The following is a 20,511-nucleotide window of genomic DNA, read 5'->3' as shown; positions in this document are numbered from 1 at the left end:
ATGTCACTCGAAGCAGGGTTTTCCACTTTGTTCGGGCCCTCTGTTTAAACACCTTCGGTAGGCGCAGGCGGATTCATTAGGATGCAAGGTGTAACTGTCTCTGTAAATGTCATTTTAATTGTAACAGATCATTTCAGCACAGATTAAGCTTGTGTGCGAAAGGAGAGGATTTGGCTACAATAACCTCACTGTAGGTATGCCGTGCTAAAAGCCTTATTATGGCGACTTTATTGGGTTGAAACGTGCATTTGCATGGCAAAATGTGACTTTCATTGAAGCAGATGTCTTGATCACAAATTATCTTACAATGCGCTAGAAAAAAAAAAATCTTAAAGACTTCTTAAAGTAAAAGCATTGGGTAGTACCAATTAAAAGAAAATCACTAATGAGTTCATTCAGCCCTGCTCTTCTTGACTGTTCGAGGACTGTAGCTGCCCACGTTCATTTACTGGGGGTTTGTGGCACCTACCCCAAACGCCGGCAGGTACCCTCCGGACTTAAACAGGCATCCAGACTTTTGCAACGTTTCGCCGCTCAACGCGTGTGTCCTTTACATCTAATTTTTCTCGAGCGAGCCACCAATATCCAGGTACTCTTCTTCCCCCCTCTCCCCGCCCCTCGACGCTTAAGCGAAAGCTTAAATGTACAGGAATGTTTGGTGTTTGGGGTTGGGGTTTTTTTTTGATTGTTTGGGTTTTTTTTTTCCCACCACGGAGTTATATCTAGGCAGAGAGGGGAGCAGCGATCCCGCAGGCACCGTGCGAGGGTGCAGGGAAGGCGGCCCGGGAGGGAGCGGAGCGGAATGGGCCGCCCGCCCCCGCCGTGCCCAGCCTCTGCGGCGGGGAGCGGGGCGGGGGGGGCGAGCCCCGCAGCAACGCCGGCTTTAAACTGTACATTACTTTTGCCACCTAGCGTCAACATCTTTTCAAGTGGCTTGCCGCTGCTTCGTAAACTTTGCTGTGGCGTTATCCCCGGGGAAAGGCGGGGGGGATCACTTCGTATCGGGTTTACTAAGCGAGTGGGGCGGGGAGGGGGGGGGGGGGGATATCTGTCTTGAAATTTGGGGGGGAGCCCGTTCGGTGGAGGCGAGAAGTGATATATCAGCGCGGATCTTTTAATCCGCGAGAGATAGAAAGTTGGTCCATTAGCATCCCCTTGCTTAAAATACTGGAAATAAAAAGTTACACGCGCGAGGGCTTTAACCTAGCGATAGGAAAAAAAAAAAAAAAAAAAAAAAAGACCCGAAAAAACTTGCCCCCAAATCCTTAACAACCCCCCTTCGGTACCGGGTATTTGTTAAATTGACGTGGCACAGATTTCTCGATTACCGCTGCTGAGCGTGACTGAAAGGCGCCGTGAGAGCCGGCAGGATCCTGCCCACGGCGCTCATTCTTCTCCGGCTTAATTTATGCCACGCGATTCTGTATTGGGGAAATCAAGCAGAAAGCTCCTTTTTCTGCTTTTTTCCCCCCTCTCCCTCTCTCTTTCAGATGCTGGGCTAACGGGGAGACTGTTTAACTTAAGTGTTTCTATAGGAGGCTGTTGTAGTTTAACTCCTGCCCACCAGTAGCTGAGGCGAACAAAGGAGGGACTCGAGGTCTAACTATTCATCCATTCTCTGCACTTTAATTTTCATTGATTTCGAAGACAAGGGGAGCCCTTAGGGATTCTCGCTGAAGGGGGATGACACGCCTTTAGACGCGATCAGCCCCCCAGCCAGCCATCTGCTCCCAACCAAATGGCGCTTTTTCGCTCCCAACCGCGTGTCTCCGCACCGCGCTCGCCCGCCGCCCCCCTCACCGCGCACCGCCACCGACCCCCGCCGCCGGGGACGGACGGACGGACGGACGGACAGACGGACGCACGGACGGGACGGTCCCGCCCGACGCCCTGCCCGGCCGTGCCCGGGACCCCCCCGGGGCACGGTGACCCCGCACGGCCGGGACGCGGCGGGCGCGGCCCCGCCTGCCAGCGGCTTGCTGGTGTCGGGGCGGGGGGGGGGTGGGTATTGTACTCTCCCTCCCTGCCCCTAATCGATACCGATTCCGCAATGCCGCCCCCCCCCGCCCCCGCCCCGCTCCTGCCCCGGCGGGGATTTACGGTCCCACCGCGCAGCAGCGCGGCCGAGAGCTCCCCAGCAGCCGCGGCTTTTATTTCTAGGCGAGCCAGATTATGGGAAAAAATGATTTAAAAAAAAAAGGGGGGGGGAGGGTCGTGGGGGCTCTGTTAATTAGGGCGACCCGCTGCCATCGCTGGCGCGCAACCCTGATTTTTCCCGGGACGGCGGGCTCCGGGCATATGGCGAACGGTGCGTCGGCGGAGGGCCGCGTACGTGTGGAGCTATGTGTAGCCGAGTGTGCATAATATTTTAATTAGGTCTATAGTCCCTACGGAGGTATGTGTGCGCGGCTGCCCCTCCGCCGCAGCCCTCCCCGCACGCCCCCTTCACCTGTCCCGTGTCCCCGTGTCCCCGTGTCCCCGTCGCCCCCCATCCCCGGGAGGGGAGGGCAGGCGGGACACGGCCGGGCCGGAGCTCCGGCTCCCCCGCCGTCCCCGGGCTCGGCGATGTGAGCGGGGGTGCTGGCGAAGCCCGGGACCCCGCCGCCGCCGCAGGGTCCCCCCGAGCCGAGGAGGGTGGGCGGTGGGGGGCGCGGAGGTGCCGCCGGTGCCGGAGAGGGGCTCCGCCGCCCTTGCCGTGTGCGGGGAGGGGGATTAAGAAGTTTAGCGTGTAGGTTAGCCCAAAGTTGCAAAGGCATGTGCTGATTAGAATAAGAAAGGGCAGTCGCGTGGCTCAGCTGGCACACAGCGAGGCCAGATGATAGATAAGCAGCTCTGGGCCTTCCCCCCCCCCCCCCAGCCCCCTTTTTCAAATCGCAAATCATCTGCTCCGGCCCTATCCTAGCCCCTCATTTTCATGACAATGGTTGTGTGTTTACCTGTGATCCTGGGACGGGGCATTCCTTTGTCTCCCGAGGAGATTACCGCAGCCAGCTGCTCTCCAACCCTTCCCTGGGCAAATCCCGAAGTGCCCCTATATGTGTTTTACTGATTGCACACGAGGAGAAAGCGAACACACCCCCCCCCCCCCCCGTCCCGCTCCCCTGCCCTACTTGTTTGTTTGGGTTTGCTCCCTGGCTTGCTTCCGACGGGATTTTGCTTGTGGGAAACTACGAGGGATAAAATTGGTCACTCGTGTGCGTGAGCTGTGCCCAAAGTGGGAAAGGTGAAGGGCTGCGTACCCCTGCGAGGGCGAGCACCGCCCGCCCCGGGGGGAGGAGGGGGGGGCCAGAGCCGTGGGGAGCAGGCTGCCCTCGGGGCTCTTGGGGACGAGGGGACATCAGGGGCCCGGGGGAAGGAGGCTTCCCCCCGCCTTGCTCTCCCCCAGGCCCTCGGGCTCCCCACCGGAGACAGCACCTCTCCCCCGAAACTTCCCGTGGGTGCTGCCTCCCCCACCCTACCACTCTCTGCTCTGGGACACTGGGGTTCAAATGCTCTCACCACCCGTGCCCCTCTGGGGAGCAGGTCTGCCTCACTTTTGGGGAACTGGCGTCTTTGCCGCCCTTTAACTCCCAGGACACTCAGGACCTTCGCCACACTAGAAACCATGGATCGCGTTTGTGCTAGCTGACCTTCTGAGGACCCTTCCAATCTGAAATATCCCGCGATCCTGAGATTTACCGCGCCCCAGCACCCCGTCCGTCCCATCAGGCAAGCCCAGCATAACCCCATGCAACGCTGAGGCCTGGCTTGTCTCGGCGGGGTGTCACAGAGCAGGGAGGGCGAGCAATCGGGCTCAGATCATGTACGTGGGGTAAAAAACGCATCAGAACTTCTCAGAAAAATGTTTGGCATTCCTGCTACGAGATTTCACTGGATGGCTGGAAAAATTCCCTTCTGCTACTGGCTTTGGTAGCAATATTCTCTGTGTTCGCCAGTTCTCGTAGGGAAAACCCTCTTCTCTTTTCCCCGGTTTTATTAATCATCACCTTAAGCCAAAACTCTAAATAGTAGCTGCAAACTACCACTCCGGACAGTAGCAGCATAGACCACTCTCCCCCCAGCATGGCGTGCTGCTGTACTGTACCACGTTTCAAGCCTGAAGGGTTTTTCTGTTCCCCCCCCGCGGCCCACAGTCCCCTTTGCTCGGTGTGCACATCTTGTGCGCTGGCTGCAGCGCAAAACCTGCTGCTAATAAACTTGGCAGGGGGGGGAGCAGTTTGATTGTATGTTTCCAGGGCTTTCCGAGCCACTTCCAATTTGCGTCGTTTTTCTTTCTTGCCACATCTACGTGCAGGGAAGGTGGGGAGGAGGAGGGAAGAAGAAGGGGGCAGAAACTCCTCTGCAGAAGGTGATTATGAGAAAGAGGATGAGTATGGACGGGGCGGGCCCGAGCTTTTGGAAACGCTCTCCCCTTTTCTGAGAGCATCTGCCCGGAGACGAACAGATGTGGGCACCTGCGGTGACAGGCCACATATGCTCCATCCTATTCACAGGCATTCAGACACGGCTACAATGGTGAGGCTTTGTGCACGCAGAGTCACCAAATATATTAATCTGTGCTCCCCAGAGCACCGCTCTGTTTTAATTTTTCACCAGCGATAACATCTGATCTAATCCTCCCATCGGCTCCCCTGTGTCCCCCCCCCCCCCCCAAAAAAAAAAAAAAGATGTGAAGTTATTCAGGTCCCCACCTGTTGCCAGTAGAGCGGCAGCCAGGCTGTTAGCCCTACGGGCTGCGTGGCGGTGGGGTGAGCTCTGGGGAAACAGGGGTTCCCCCATACCAAGCAAAGCAAAGCAAACTCGTTGTCCCCCTCGCTCCCCAAGCGGGCCATGTCCCGCCAGAGCCGCCCACCAGACTGCCGTGGGCCGCTTTGTTTCCCCAAGGCCATCGCCGCTCAGCAGGCCCCGCAGCCACGGGGCGACATAAATCTCCCATGTACGACTGGGCTGGGGGGGTGTGGGGGGGTGTTCAAGCAATTTCGGTGTGCGACGCTTTCATCTCCCCACGTCCCGTGTGTGTGTGTCCCCCCCCGCCCCGCCTCGGCCCGGCTGGGTTTGTTCGGGGGCACAATGGCCCCTCCGGCCCCATTGTGGTCGTACAAAGCCGAGGGACACCAGGCCGCGGGAGGGGACAGCAGCGGTTCAAACCAGCCCGGCCCCCCCGCCGCCGCCGCTGCTGCTGCTGCTGCCATGCGAAGGGGCCCGCTGCGGCCGGCTGTCCCCGGCAGGGACGGCGCTACCAGCGCCCGGGGAGAGGGAGAGGGGACGCGGCCGTCGCCGCTCCCTCACGCCCGTCCACGGCCCCTCAGCTCCGGCCCCGGCCCCTCAGGCCCGGCCCCGCCCGGCCGCCCGGCGCATGCGCAGCCCCGCCCCGGCGGGAAGCGGAAGCGCAGGCTCGGGTCAGTGGCGGGGTGCCGTTAGGAGGGGGCGGGCGGCCGTTTGACGGCCCCGGAGGGGGTTGGGGGGGCTCGTCGGGGGTGAGGGCGACTGGAGCCCCGGTTTTCGCTCGCAGCATGGGCCGGGTGCCGCACGGCCTCCCGAGGGAGGGTCTCGGCGGGACGCGGCGGCCCTCGGAGCTCGCCCGGTGCAGGCCTCGGCCCTCGCCTCAGCGGCGGGCAGGTACCGCCGGCCCTTCGGCCGCCTCCCGCTCTGGGACGGGCTCCGGCCCTTCAAGGCAGCGGGGGGCTGCGGGCCTGTCTGCGCGCTGCTGCATGGCAGAGGCGGAGGACTTTGCTCCCGGTCCGTTGTGCTGCGAGCCTCGGCTGGAGGGCTCGTGTGAGGGCTGGAGCCGTGGTTGTGAACGTTTCTGCTAACAACCCTTTGCAATGCTGCGCGTTACTATGGGCATAATAAAATTTGCATCGTGGTAGTTGCTCGCTGACAGGAGGAAGTTTAGTGGTATCGTCGGCTGCTGTAGGAGTCATCTGAGTTTCTGTGTAAAACTGGGGGGGAAGGGGAATGTTTATTATTTCAGTTTGTGGAGAAACACACACCCCGCCCCCTGCAGATTCATGCACTTGATAGTAGTGCGGTTGAGATCCTCTGGTAACCTGAGATCTCCGTTTCGCACAAGTAACATCAGAAATAAGCATCCAGCCTTAAACTGTTCATCTGTTGCACAGAATGTGCATGTTTTGCTCTCTTGGGAAGCTTAGCGTTACAACATCAAACATTTTAGTCCTGATTCCGCCAACTTTACTGAGGTGCCTCTGATGAAAGTACTTTGCAAGTCAGTAGATTTTACTTGTTCTCTTTTCTGTTACTGTGATGGATTAGAGAGTGATTTCCTTAACACAACCGTTCCTGTTTAGTAGTGAAACAGGATGGTTGACAGTGTATAAACTCTCTATTTTTTAATATGCTTTTAGTGAATGTGTTTGATAGCAATACTAAAATGCTGGTAGGGGCCAAGGTGCTCATTTATGTGTTTGAGTGTGAACTTGCTATTGATTAAGCTAAACTAGTACTGGTAATGGAAATTTTTCTGATAATCTCTGTATCATAGACTTGCTTAAATTGTTAGGCAAGAGGAGTGCTTCAAATACAGGTGTGAGGAGATGGGAGAATGTTTCTTTCCATTTATTACAGTACAGTATAGCTAGTAAGTTGTTTACCACACTTCTTGCTCTAGGATTGTAGGCACTATAGACAGAATCTGTACTGAATCGTAACTAAAAGTTGCTTGGATGCAATGGATTTTTGCAGAAGTAAGACTTTCCGCGGCATACTGCATCTGTGTAATCATCTCAGATCATTTAGTCTGACCACGTGTGTTAGTGATTGAAAGATGAAGACCTTCACACCCATTGCTGGGTCTCCATGGAAAGTAATAAAAAACCATAACCTACCAGTGCTCAAACCGTTTGGAATTGGAGGTGCAGCTTTCCTGGAAAAGTGAATGGCTGGATTCTTAAGGGTACCCAGGTAATGCTGGAAGTGGCATCGTAGAGAGAGCAGTGCCCTACCTTGTATCCATGTGCAGCAATGAAGCAGATTCATACACATTTATTTCTGATTTTATAACAATGAGGTCTACTGTATGCTCTCAGCTTTATTTCTTGTGTATTTCATATTTATTTCATATTGCATTATATAAGGAAGTAATTGTTTATGATGAGGGTGGTGAAACTCTGGTGCAGGTTGTGTGGAGAGGTGGTCGATGCCCCATCCCTGGAAACATTCAAGGTCAGGCTGGATGGGGCTTTGAGCAACCTGATCTAGTTGAAGATGTCCCTGCTCGTGGTAGGGGGGGTTGGACTAGATGACCTTCAAAGGTCCCTTCCAACCCAAACTATTCTATGATTAATGAGGATGGTGTTCAAAAACTGTGCCTGGAGGGTATTAGATATTTAAACTCCAAGGACTCAGGAATACCTTTAAAAGCTGTCAATTCACAATACTTTTGTGAATTCAACTTCCTTTCTTTCTTTTTATATACTGTAAGCACATATATGGTAATGTAACACTCCAGAGACAGTCTAATTGAAATGTCAGAAATGAGCAGTGTGAAAAACAGGAAAAATTGTACCTGTTTAATTAAAACATAGTGAACTTATTCACTGTTTAACTGGGAAGGGATCTGACTTTCAAGTAAAATCAAACTGAAAACAAAACAGATTTTCTGAGAATAAAGAAGAAAACAAAGCTTGATGGAGCTTGTTACCTCCATTTTTCATTGCAAGGTCCTTTAAAATAAATGGTGCTGTGGTAGAGGAAATTGATGCTGTAGTAGAGGAAAGAGCACATCTATCGTAGACACTGTGCCAAATTTCTTTGCACTGAGACTTCTAGAGATAAAAATAGAGGTCATCAGTGGTTTTAATCTTACCCCACAACTCTCTCAGAACGTGTAAATTTGTTCATTTGGCATGCTGTTAAGTTCTGCCACAGAATTTGGAGACTCTCTTCTTCAATCTTTTGGTATTTCCTAAACTGAAAATAGGCTTATTCCATTTTTAATTATTTAATTTCTAGCTAATGTTTGCATGTGTGTCTTTTAAAATAGATTGGTTCAAAATTGCTGTGCATGTTAGAAATCCCATTTAATATAATAACTGTCAAGGATAGTCAGATATGTAGTTTCACAAAATATAGGTAAAACTAATTCTTTAAACAGGTCTTGAAAATTATGTCTTCAAATGACAGGATGGTAAAATGGGTTGAATTTCTGATTCAAAGCAGAACTGATATTATAAAAACTTGCAGAAGTAGAGGTATTGCAACTGGTGCCGTATCAATGGACTGCTGTCTGTAAACTCAGATGGTAACTGAGCTATTTGCATAATCAAGGTACAAGACTGATTTCCAAAGTTACTCAGTACTTTTTCCGCTGACTTCAATTAAAGATGTTCATATACTTTTAGTGTGAAAATCAAGCCATTAATTCCTGTGTTGTATGCTGTCAGCTAAGATGTTACAAAGCTTTTAATTACGTCTATACTTGTTTCTGTAGCAATGCATACTTTTCTGTATTTTACGCTATTAATCTGAATTTTTTAAAGTCTTATTTATGAAAACCTTTTGATATTTACGGTTTTCACTGATATGAAAAAGCAGAAGTGGAAGGCAAAGTGAATGGGCGCTTATGTCCAGTTTGTTGATGGGAAGAAAACTGGTTCAAACTGTTTAAAGGCCAGGTTGGCACAACAAGCTGTTGGCAAAAGCAGAAAACTGACTCTTCAGTTTCCAAGCTGCTTTTCTTTGATCATAGAATTTCATTACGTTTCTCAATATTGCACTTTAGAATGTTGTTTTTATTTTTCTTCTTTCAGACTGCTGTGAGTTTCAGAGATCAGCCATGGGCATTAAAGGTTTGCAGGGGTTTGTGGCAAGAGTTTGCCCTGATGCATGCAGAACAGTAGATCTGAGAGAGATGGCAGAAAAACATCGCATCGATCATCCTGATTTCCCACCTGTTGTCGTAGTAGATGCCATGAGTTGTGTTAGATACTGGTACACACCAGAATCCTGGGTATGCGGTGGCCAGTGGCGGGAATACCTTGCCAGTTTAGAGGATTTTATTAAAGCTTTTATGGCAGCTGGCATCAAGTTGGTGTTTTACTTTGATGGAGTGGTAGAAGAGAAAAAGAGAGATGAGTGGATCAAGCGGAGGCTGCAGAATAACAAGGAAATAGCCAGAATATTTCAGTTTATCAAGACTCACAGGAAACAACCAGGGAGAGAAATGTTTGTTGTTCCTTCAGCTTTGCCTACTTTTACGCGTTTTGCCCTGAAGTCGCTTGGTCAAAAAACAGTATGCACATTGCAAGAGGCAGACTTTGAGGTGGCTGCATATGGTTTGCAACATAACTGCATAGGAATTCTCGGGCAAGATAGTGACTACCTCATCTATAATACATGCCCCTACTTTTCCATTGAGAAGCTCCGTCTGGACAGACTGGTCACTGTTATGTATTCTCGAGAAGATCTTTGCCGTGTGTTGGGTCTTAGTTTGACACACCTCCCTCTCTTTGCTTGCTTGCTTGGCAATGATGTTGTTCCAGAAAGCTTGTTGGGAGGCTTTTGGCAGAAATGTTTAGTCACCAGTCCCCACAAGAATAACAGCTACAACAGAAGAACAAACGTACTTCTAGCTGTAGCAAATTACATCTCAAAAGTTCCATGCTCATACAGCAGCCTGAAACACTTGGAAGAGATGCTACCTTTGGGATCAGACAAGACATTACTTTGCAGAGGAGTGGAGTCATATCTTTTGCCTGGGCAGCAGTCTCCATGGATTCCTCCCAACGCAAGAAATTGCCAAATGTTCTCCCTTCAACAACAAACAGCCATGTGTCAGGATAAAGAAATCTTTCAGGTACCTTGTTTTTTAAAGCTTAATGGTCACTTTATTGCCATGACTACTTAGTGGAAGTTGGTAATGAGTACACCGAACCTATTGATTTAAATTTGCTTGAGCAAAATCTTTTGTCTGTTAAGTACAGCCATGGTTAGGACTATTACATGCATCACAATGAGGGCAGATGCAGCACATTTAATTAAAAGTGGTTCCTCTCTTTGAAGCATCAAGTAGGTCAAATAATGGGGAGCAGCTCCTGTATAGGCCAGTCACTGGGCATAGAGATATACTTCCCATGTATTGCACGATGTAAGGACTTGCTTTTTGCTTTGAGAACCCACAGGTCAGCTACAGCTGGTTAGTGCTCTGCTTGGCTGTGCCTGGCACGTGCAGTCAACGTACCAAAGGGAGCTGTGCTAAGAATGCAGAAGTTGAAATTGCTCTTGTGGAGGAGATGAGGAAACTTCCTATAAATCTGTATTTCGTGATTTTTTGATCAGGTTAATTATCCTTCAGATTCATTGTCCCTGAATGAACCAAAAGCACTTCGAGTGGCTTGTTAAAGGGCAGGGCTGCACTAGCAAGTTTCACTTACGGCTTCCCACATGGGCAAAGATGTGCTGGCATTGGGGTGAGAAGTGGTACGTCAGATTGGGTCGCTCTGAGAGATTGAATATATTAGCTAGGGTAGCCTACCTGGCTAATAGAAACTGAGCTACCTTGCATCAGAGTTTATGCAATAGTAGTAAGTCTAGAGTACAATTCTGTAAATTCATGGCAATTAAGATAACATACTGAGATTTAATAAAAAGAAAAATCTATACAAGGTAGTGTATTTTAGACCCTATATTAGCCATCTGTTACTCCCTATTTTGCTAGTTTCCTATAGACTTCAAATAGAGTGCCACTTTTTTATCTCTCTTACTTGTCTTGAGCATTTTCTTTAAAACTTTTTTTTCTGTTTCCTCATATTACTCTAAAGTAATCATGTAATTTACATTTTCCTTTTCTAAAAAGACTCTAAACCATTTTAAAACTACGTTGTAACCTATGCAATGTTCATTTCAGCTAAACTGCAGATATATATGGGGTTTTTTATTAACCATACATAGATAGAATATGTTTTACTTTTGACTGTAGTAGTTAAACAGAAGACATTATTTTAAAAAAACCCAACAACTCTTCATCCTAATAAAGTGTTGAAAAATACTGTTTATGCTTGAAGTGCAAGGAAAAATTAGCCAGAATGTAATTATGTAGGTTGGATTATGGCCAGGACAATAGTGGTAATAACCTTACTCCTTAAGAGAATGTATCATGCGGTCTTTATGACAAGTGGTCATTATTTCTTGGCTTGATCTTTCATTTGAAGGGTTGCAGTTCTCTAGCGTCATGCTGAGCTACTGCTGTAATAAAATAATAATGTTTAGAAACTCCATTGAAGAGTGCCTCACTGTTTGTTGCTGCATAAATCCTATGTTAAGCCAGTCCCTGGGCCAAGGACATTACAGTCAAAGTTGTAGACGTGTTAACTTGTCTTTTGATTTTGTTACAGGTATTTAAATATTTGTATATGTAATATGTGTGCTTTGCTTCGTATTTTGAAACCCATGTGTAGTTCTGCTTACCTTGCAAATACTCTGAACTGCACGTAAATGACATACACGGCTCAGTTCCAACCTTGAGGACATAGCCTCATGTTACTGCTTCTCTCAGAAAAGCAAAGCATAACTTCCTAGCTGACTGTAGGTGTAAATCAGAAATATTTTTTGAGATACAGCATTGAACACAGCAATACTTTTGAAATCAGCTTGTAATTTTTTTTGGTTCATAAGGATGTGTAGATTATTGGCAAATTGCAAGAAGCTAGTATTTTCAAATGATCTATTATCTGTGACAGTGGTTTGTATGAAATAGTTCAATGCTTCATTCAAATCATGCTTAGAAATACTTAACTCTTTGTTTTTATTTTATACAAAAGTAGATTTGGGGGATAACGTTTCCGTATATTAGGAATACTGAAGTATTTCTTTCAGGGCAACCATTAATTTATTGCTATAAGAAAATGCTCTGTTGTTTGGCATTGTATACAGAAGCCTACCATTGATTTTATGCTCAGGTGAGAATTTCTTCTGAAAGTATGATATTTCAGTAGAATTAGTTTTGATCAGTAATGACCCAGTGATTGACTGCAGCTTTGACCTGCTGAGTTCCCAGGTTTGCAAATACTGGAATTCTGCAGAAATGGTGAATTTGGCTCTGGCCAGTGGTCTGGTAATTCCCAGTGAAAGACACTGAGATAGCTGCGTGGATGTCACAACCCAAATAATACAGATAGTGTGACACATGCAGGGAGTGCAGAGCATGGAAACTTCAGTGCCTGCTCACCATACGGCATGGGTCCAGGAGGATTTATTAGTGGCACCCCATGGAAATGGCTCGGCTCAGCTGTTTGAACGCCTCCGTAGTTTTAGTCTGAGGTTGTGAGGTAGAAAGTCTGGCTCTGCACTTGGCCAGTCTGGGTTACAAGTGTTACTGGTTGAAATTCTGCGCTGCCCGAGAGCAGCTTCATTGCTTCTGCATCTAAGCTGCTCCAGACCAGCGGTCCCTGTTGGAACTAAGGCTGCTTGTAGCCAGCTGCATCCGCACCCTGTGTATGGTTAATGTGCAGCCTGGGTGATGCTGTGATTCTGCTTTTCAGCAACAGCCTGCAGACCTGGTTTTCCTCACTAGAGTAGACTGTATTTCTTTTCTTGGGGAAGAGTTATTGCAAAGTGAAAGTGTGGTGAAGTTCAGTATTCTAATTTCGCCACAATGTAAACTATGCAGAATCAGCTCAGGAAAGAAATGGAGCTGTCTTATGTAGTTCATCTTGAAATAAAATTAAAAGTTTGGGGTTTATCATGCCTTCACTCACTATTTAAAGAGGATAGGTTTTCAGGTGACTAAAGGAGGGCAGCTCATTTTTCTATATCTGAATTCAGAATTCATTTTAGGAATAATTACTCTCTTAAAAACTGTCATTAAAAACCCCAAGGTTTAAGGATTCAAGGAAGGGCTAAGAAAGGCAATGATGGGTTTCCTGGGGATTCCTGTCCACAAAAAGTTAGGCGTCTGAAAATATACTGTACTGGTGTTATTTGAAAAAGCACTCATTCCTTCCCTGGCCGTTCCCTCCATTTCCACTAGTAGAGGAAGTACTATTTCCTCAACACTGAATACATTTTGTTATTTTTTCATCCTTCTTAAGTTTGGAGATAATGCCTTCTTCCTTCTTTGAACAAACAGTTAGCTAAAGAACAGCATATCCAATCTGAAAATTATACAATCTTCAATATCCTGAGTAATGGAGAGATTGAGTGCAGCAACTCTTTGGAAGATGAATGTGATACAGAGATTCCTGGACAGGCACTTATTTACCGCCCTGCTCGTCAGCATATTTATTCTGTCTTGTTGGAATCTGAAAAAGGTAAGTATTAAACTAATTACACCATTATTCAAGTATACTTTCAATCTTGAAATATGAAACCTTGAATTCATTGTTTCAGTGGCTACATCAGCATGGCATTTAGGATAAAAACTGTGGGCAGCTGAAGTGTACTTCTTAAGGAATCAAGAGAAAATGTGACAATGAAATTGCAGTTTTTCTACATGCTGTTCAATATCAGTGCTTTTAAAGAGATTTTTAAAAAATGAGGTTTTTTCCTTGTTAAATGGGAAGTTGTGAAAGTTCTTAATGATCAAAAGATTGAACAAAACAATGACATTTAGAAGATTTTAAAAGTTTGAGAGGATATGAAACCTTATCTTGCTTTGGTAAGTTAGCTCCTGATGAATTAGTTGTAATATACTTTTGCAAAACAGTAATGCACTGTTAGAGTTTTACCTTCTGTTCATTTTAAGTCTGCAATTTTAAGAACAGTGGATAGTCAAATACAGTTACTGTAGTAATACAAATGCAAGTAGTCATGCCAGTGATTATTAGTTCCTTCATCAAAGTGCAAGAAAATACCATTTCTTTATCCAGTGGTATAAACAGATTGTGTACCAGGTATATATGTATATCTGTGCTTCCATTCTTCTGCTTTAAGACAGAGAATTCTTTATTCACATCCTTGGACAAATTTTATGTTCTTAAGACTTCCATTAGTTAAATGTTATCTTTACAGTGTCTTTTAGGCAGTGAGTTGAAAATTAAAAATGTACTGAACTTTTATTCTTTTTAATATGTTCATTTCTCCTTCGTAATCACTTTACATTTTATTGATGAAAGTGCACCACCATCAAACCTATTATACAGACTATGTGCTTAGAAAGGCACAGAAAGGTAATTAAGTACCTGACTTCCTTCAGCAACTAGAGGTTGAAGTTGTACCATAATAGGGAAAAAAAAAATAGAAAAAACTGAATCAGAGTTTACATAGTCATTTGGAGAGAGTAACAAAAATCTCAGCAGTAATCATGCACATCTGTCATTTTTCATTTTTCGGCCTGCTGCCTCTAAATTTTGTAGACAATTATAACTTGGTTGGGTTTTGTTTATTCCTCTAGCAGCAGGATATTCACTGATGTTTTCAGAAACACCCAGACCAAAACTTCTAATTAACAATTGTCGCTGTGAGATGGCAGGGTAGTAGGCAGATTTGCATTTGCGTTACAGTGTTTGTAGTACTCAGATGAAGAAGATTAGAATTGAAACACAGAAACATTAATTTAGAATCTTATTGAAAATGAAATTTGAACGTGAATGAGGTCTTTTAAGAAAGTGATTTTTAGAATAAAACCACAGATAACGTATTATTTGTTCTCAGTTCATGCTTCAAATTCCAGAGATAATTTTCTAAAGTAAATCATAGTGCACCCTCAATCCTTAACCCTTCTAGAAAGGTAGGTAGAGTGTGTCTGCATGGGCACCCCTGTTAAATCTGCATTTTTAGTGCATGTATCTACCTCTAACTGCTTTAACCATGTCACTTCCTAGTAGTTCATGCGTTGGTTTTTTTATTCCAGTGTGTAGTTGCTTCTAAGTCAACAGTGTAGATCATTAATCAGAGCCTGTATGGGAATTCATAGGTAAATGTAAGCATTATTTTTTATGAATTTGCTGCTAGACCTACAAGGAAGTTTTGTTCTTTACAAAGTAAGTAGAATCCTTTGCCAGTTTCCCTCCGATGAGGTCAAATTGTCTGGTTTTTGTAATTTGATGAGGGGTAGGATGGGAAGAAGTAACCTACACGGTATGTAGGTTGTATTATAATGTAGAATTACTTTGGATTGGTATTAAAAAGGAGCTTATTGGAAGGAGTCAACTAACTAAATTAGTCCATGTGGAGTCTGCTGCCATTGTGATACAGTTGCTGATGTAGCTCATTTGAAGCTAAATTGGCTAACTCTACACCATGTTCCAGTTTGCAGTGGAGATGTATGTGTTAGTGATCCTCTTTTTTGTTCTGTATGAGCCCTCTATTACAAGATTCCTGTGTTGGAAACTGACCTCTTTGCAGTTTGCAAATCTGCTTATTTACTGTTAAATAGGGATAGCAAAGCAGCCAACATTTAGTAAAAGCAGCGGTTACAGTTTTAGTAAGAACAGGTTAAAAATAATGCAAACTGTTTCCTCTACCCTGAAACAAGAAACTGTTAGTTTTGAATGTCTAGGTTGAGATTTCCAAGGGTGCCCGAGAGACCCAAGAATCCATAGGAGCTGAATGTTGTCTTATACTTTGAAATCACATGCCTAGACCATGCCACTTTGCCTGAAGCCGTAGTGTGATAAGCGTTTCTTTTGCTGTCAGTGCCAGTTTAAGTAATTCTCTTGCACAGCCACTCATTTCAGTCCCTGTGCAACCTTTCAGTTGTGCTGGTGCAGCTGTTTGTGCAGCTGCATGGTGGCCTAGTTTGAGAAACTGAAAATAGCCCCTCTCTCTCTTCCCTCCCTTTCTTGCAGTCAGGTCACTAACCTGGTTCTGTTTCCCCATCTGACTCTTTGTGTAGCCACAAACAACCGTGGTGAAACAGCCTGAGGGAATGGCAGGGAGTGGGAGTGAGCAAATCAGTGGTCCCCTGTAAAAGTTAGCAGTGCTGTTGAAAGAATTGCTCATGAAGCTATGCCTTTGGTACAGTTTGGTATATGGTAAGCATGTGTGTACCTTTACTCCTGGAAATGTTGCTAGAATCACAGCCTTGTTTTTGACCCTGCAAAAATAAATAGGGAGTTGATGGTGATCCTGATTACATGGCATTTGTTGCCTGTGTATTTTAAAAGTATCTTTATAATTAATAGAGCTATTTCTGATCATTATGTGGAATATTGCATATAGTGATATATAAATTGTCAACTTTTAGCATCTTTCCTAGGAAAACAGTACTATTGGGAAAATTCAAGAAGGAGGGGAAAATAACAGTAAATAATGCACCTTGATAGGCCAGCCAAGCTCTTTCTTCTGTGTGCAAAGAGTTCAGAACAAAGCTGGCAGGTTTTGGCACTAGCACAGTCCGTGGAAGTACCTGCACCTGCATGACTGTTGCCAATTAGGAGGTTATGTAATGTAGCCTAAGCCCGTGGCCAGCTCCTGGAAGTCCTGGCATCACTCCCAGTTCTAACATTAGCAGGCCAGACTGACCCTCTCTTTGGCACTGTCAGAAACAGTCCGTTAGCAGGATTCTTGCCAGTTATCACCAGTGACCACTCAGGAGGGCTGGCATTGTTGCAGGTGTAGAGGAGCACACATAACAGCATTTCCAACTGTCTCGTGTTTTGCACATAGTTGAAATTTTCCTTAGGCTGCCTAAGCAGTGCTTCCACAGGTCGTTCAGAATCTATTTAAACAAAGGAACTGCTATTTTTTAAATTTCACTGGTGGTATTCTGTATGTGCATTGTGCAGAAAAAAGTTTGAAAAATTGTTGGTTTTTTCCAGAGATATTTCCATGCAGGGAGGGTTGGCATTTAGTAATCATGTCTCCATTTTGTTCTTGGTATGTTAATGTGCTGTCAGTTTGCCGGACCTTGCTTTCAGCTCTATTTATTTGGCTACTTACGTGAACAGTAATACACTGTTGTTAGTAATGGACTATAATAGTGAAAAGCATGCAGCTGATGTGGTGCTATGCCCTGTACCAACATTAACATACATTAAAAGAACAAAACTAGAGGTTTCCTACTGACTTCTCTTTTTACTGTGCTTGAGCTCGGTGGGTGATGTAAAAATAGTATTTCTCTGGCATTTGGAATCGAGAGACATTTTGATAAGTTTTTCTGCAAGTTGTGGAACTCTTAAAGAGTGACTGTCCCCACCAGCTTCCCCTCAGCAAAGCTTTTATATTTCCATGCTTCTTCCTAGCATGCTCTTAACTTCTTCCCGTGTCCTTGACAACTCCCTCCTGCAATATATGGTGTTCTCGACTATGTTCCCTATTGCCTCCTGCTCTCCCCAAATGCCATCTAGCTTTTTATTCAGCTCTAGCTCTTCCATAGCTACTTGTGTATTGATTTGCTGTCCAGATTTGCCATTTCAGATACAACAGGTAACTTGACTTTCCTGCCTTTCTTTCAGTTGATCCCTCTGTCAGCTGAGTCACCAGCTGCACAAAATGTTTAGGAATTTAATGTGTTTGAAATCTCTCCTCCTCTGTCAGATTTAGTTGAAACAGAGCAGTGCATCCATGAATTAATTATAAGACAGATGTCATAATTGTGCTAGGCTTGCTTCCTTAAGAAGCCAGGCTAAAATTTGGGAGGCTGAATGAGCTGAATAGATTGAATAAAGCAGAATAATTTACATAATAAATCTCAAAACAGAATGCTAAAACATCAGAATGTTTCTGAAAGTGACTTTGGGATATTAAATTGGAGGGCTTTGTTCCTGAAATAGCGTTATCATAGGCAATTATTTATAATCAAGATGTGAGACTATTCAGCTACTGGAATGTGCAGTTTAAGGCTTTCCCCCCACCTGCAGTGTAGGCATTTTTCATTTTTTTATTAATGTCATCAGTTTTTGAACAGTTAAGCATGGCAAGCCAGGTGTAACGCTGTCCCTCAAAGTCCAGTTCCTGGTCCTTCAGTCCCTCACCTTTATTGGGAGTTTGTGCCGCAGGCCCATGGGTAAGGAAGGAAGAACCAGGGCTGTAAAAGAGGTTTTGTCGTGTTCTTTTCCCCCTCTCTTATCCCTGACACTAGAACTCCATCTGAGGAATTTCTGCCCTTGCACCATAGCACACTACTCATTCATTAATGCCAACAGTTCATTTGCAGCGTTGAGCTACAAAGGAGATCAGGAAATTAATGTGACCAAACTTTTTGGGGTGGTGGAGGGAAGGAAAGGGGAGTGTTGGAGAGATTGGTTTGGTTTGTTTTAAGCTAGGTGAAGTTTTTGATTAGGCTTCATAATGTGGCAGCAGAAATCCCGTGCAGTAAAGCACAGGGTGATTGGAATTGATGATAAAAGGCAGGCATTTTTAAGAACAGTGGCTTCAGCACTGGGTAAGACCTGGAAGGAGTTAGAGATGCAATTCTGTGAATCTGGAAAGGGACAAGGGAAGGAAAAAAAAAGCTTTGAGATTTGCCTGGGAAAGATTTGAAAATGCTATTCCAAGTGCCCACGACTAGCTAAATCTGTTTGCTTCATACTGTTTACTAGACTACAGAGGGTGGAAATTTAGGGCACTATGACATAGTTACCATAAGCAAAATCTGGACAGAATGCAGAAGCACCATTTATAACAACAATAATGATTCTAGGGTTTTTTTATGAAGACTTGCATTGGAATGATTATGAGCTGACTTTTGGAAATTGGATAGACTGCATTTCAAAAATTCCTAAATGCTTGAGTTTTTTCTGAGGGTATTTTCTTTTTTTTTTTTTTTTTTTTTTTTAAAAGCATCAAGTAGTTAGATGCACAACTCAAGTAGTGGAATTTTTAATTTAAGAGGCACCCTACTCTTTACTGGGGGGCGGGGCAGAGTTGGGGTTAGGGGGTAGGAAGCCACTTGAGCTATTATGCATAAACAATCCCTTTATACTAGATAAAAGGTCTGGAACAATGGGCTGTAAAAGCTCTGCATCTGACGGTGGGATGACTCCATTGCTGTCAGCTTTCAAATAGCCATCAAGGCCTCCTTATAAAGATTTTGTCTCAAATCCTGACACAGGAAATGTCAGGGCAAGTTGGGAGGAGAATCATATTAAGGACTGCCTGCATATGTGGCAGTGTGACAGCCCTGAGAGACTGAGATAGCTCACATAGGTCCCTAAGCTATGCCGTATGCCTCCACAGCTTCCTGAACTGCCTTGGAATGGGAAGGCCTAAAATTGGCTGAAAGCTGTTTTAGAATGCTTTCCACAGACTCTTATACTTACATTTTTGGCTGCAGTTCCCAACTCCAAATTCATGTTTATAGTACATAATTCAAACTCTCTTCGTTTGTTCTGATGAATTGTTGTAAAGATACTAAAACTAATTTTTCTTGGGTTGTTTCTGGAGAAGCTGAGCAAACAAGTCATTATGAAGTACCTTCTATTACTTTAGAATCCTGATCACCACTGCTTCCAACTTCTACAGTAATGGCAATACTTGGCATTTGACTTACTGATCCAATTCTGTCTTTTTTAGGTGGAGCCTATCCTGTGGTAAAAGAGTGGTTTGTCTATTTTGGAAATCCTCTCCAGCAGCCGGAGCTGATACAACCTGTACAACCTTCTATTCCAGGTAGAATAAAAATGTGTTTGAATCTGAACTGAAATAATGACATCACTAAAATCAGGTTAGACAATCCATCATCACATGTTTGATATGGAATCCAAAATGACTGTGGAGAACAAGGAGCTAAAGCAGAAATGCTGCATGCCTGTAATTGCTTTTAAATCACCCTCTGTAATTATAATAGGATTCAGCTTTGAGCTACATGTTATTATTATGTCTTGTTAAACCCAGTGCTAATTCAAACATCAGTTCTAAAAGGCAAACAATTTCTTAGAGGTTCTAAATACCGCTCTAAGGCCAGGATAAGTGGTGTGTAGGGCCATATCAGAATTCTTCTGTTAAGCTGTTTGAAAGAATGTGTTAATGAGACTGGCGGAGAATATAAAAAAGGGTCATTTTTAGATCACCTGTGTGACAACCCCAAAAGAGAATCCAGCTTTCAATAAAAAGAATAATTAGGCGCTCTGTTTCTCTGAAGCTGTTTCTACTGTCTTAAGGATCAAGTGTTTTGTGTGGTTTTACCTCCTATCCTTTGGTAAAGGACACATTTGTGAACACTTTTAGTGAAATCAGTGTTATGAGGAATGTGTTACATTTATGAGGAAGTATCATACACTTTAGTGAAAAGATTGGGCACTGTATATGTCACTCATCTCTTTATCACTAAATTGTATGATGCAATACAAGTTTAGGATAGGAAGTAAACAGTACTGTATCAGTTTTGTAATTTCAGAGGGAAAATTGTTCTAATTGTTCATTTGTCCGTGCTATTGTAGTCATAAACACTCTATCTTTACTCTCATAGCGCTCTCTCTCTCTCTCTCTCTCGTCATCTGCTATCATGTGGATCAGGAGCTCTTTTTAGTCTTTCGTATGAAATGAAATAGTTCCATTGATATACAATACTATTGATATCTTGTTAAGAAAAATTATTATCTACTCAACTTTTTGAGAGTAATTACCAGCGCTTCTTCCCTCAGTACCCAGAGCTTTCTGTAGCAGTCCTTG

General features: G+C 44.8%; 1 protein-coding gene across 3 annotated transcripts in view; it reads left to right on the top strand.

Annotated features, from left to right (window-relative positions):
- The first annotated feature begins 5,371 nt into the window (after positions 1-5,371).
- Positions 5,372-20,511, top strand: part of FAM120B (family with sequence similarity 120B) — a 55,803-nt gene continuing 40,663 nt past the window's right edge. The window contains exons 1-4 of one of the 3 annotated variants that reach the window (XM_030035570.2): positions 5,372-5,399; positions 8,772-9,817; positions 13,088-13,268; positions 19,414-19,509. In XM_030035570.2, the coding sequence (XP_029891430.1) occupies positions 8,798-9,817; positions 13,088-13,268; positions 19,414-19,509 (1,297 nt within the window). In that variant the 5' untranslated portion in view covers positions 5,372-5,399; positions 8,772-8,797. Of the gene's footprint in view, positions 5,400-7,293; positions 8,290-8,771; positions 9,818-13,087; positions 13,269-19,413; positions 19,510-20,511 lie in introns of those variants that run through there. The other 2 variants (XM_030035571.2, XM_030035569.2) reach the window with 2 other exon arrangements.

This window comes from Aquila chrysaetos, chromosome 13 (assembly GCF_900496995.4).
Source record: "Aquila chrysaetos chrysaetos chromosome 13, bAquChr1.4, whole genome shotgun sequence".
Lineage (NCBI taxonomy): Eukaryota > Metazoa > Chordata > Aves > Accipitriformes > Accipitridae > Aquila > Aquila chrysaetos.
Note: the sequence above shows the minus strand (reverse complement) of the source record. Positions and strands in the feature narration are given on the sequence as shown.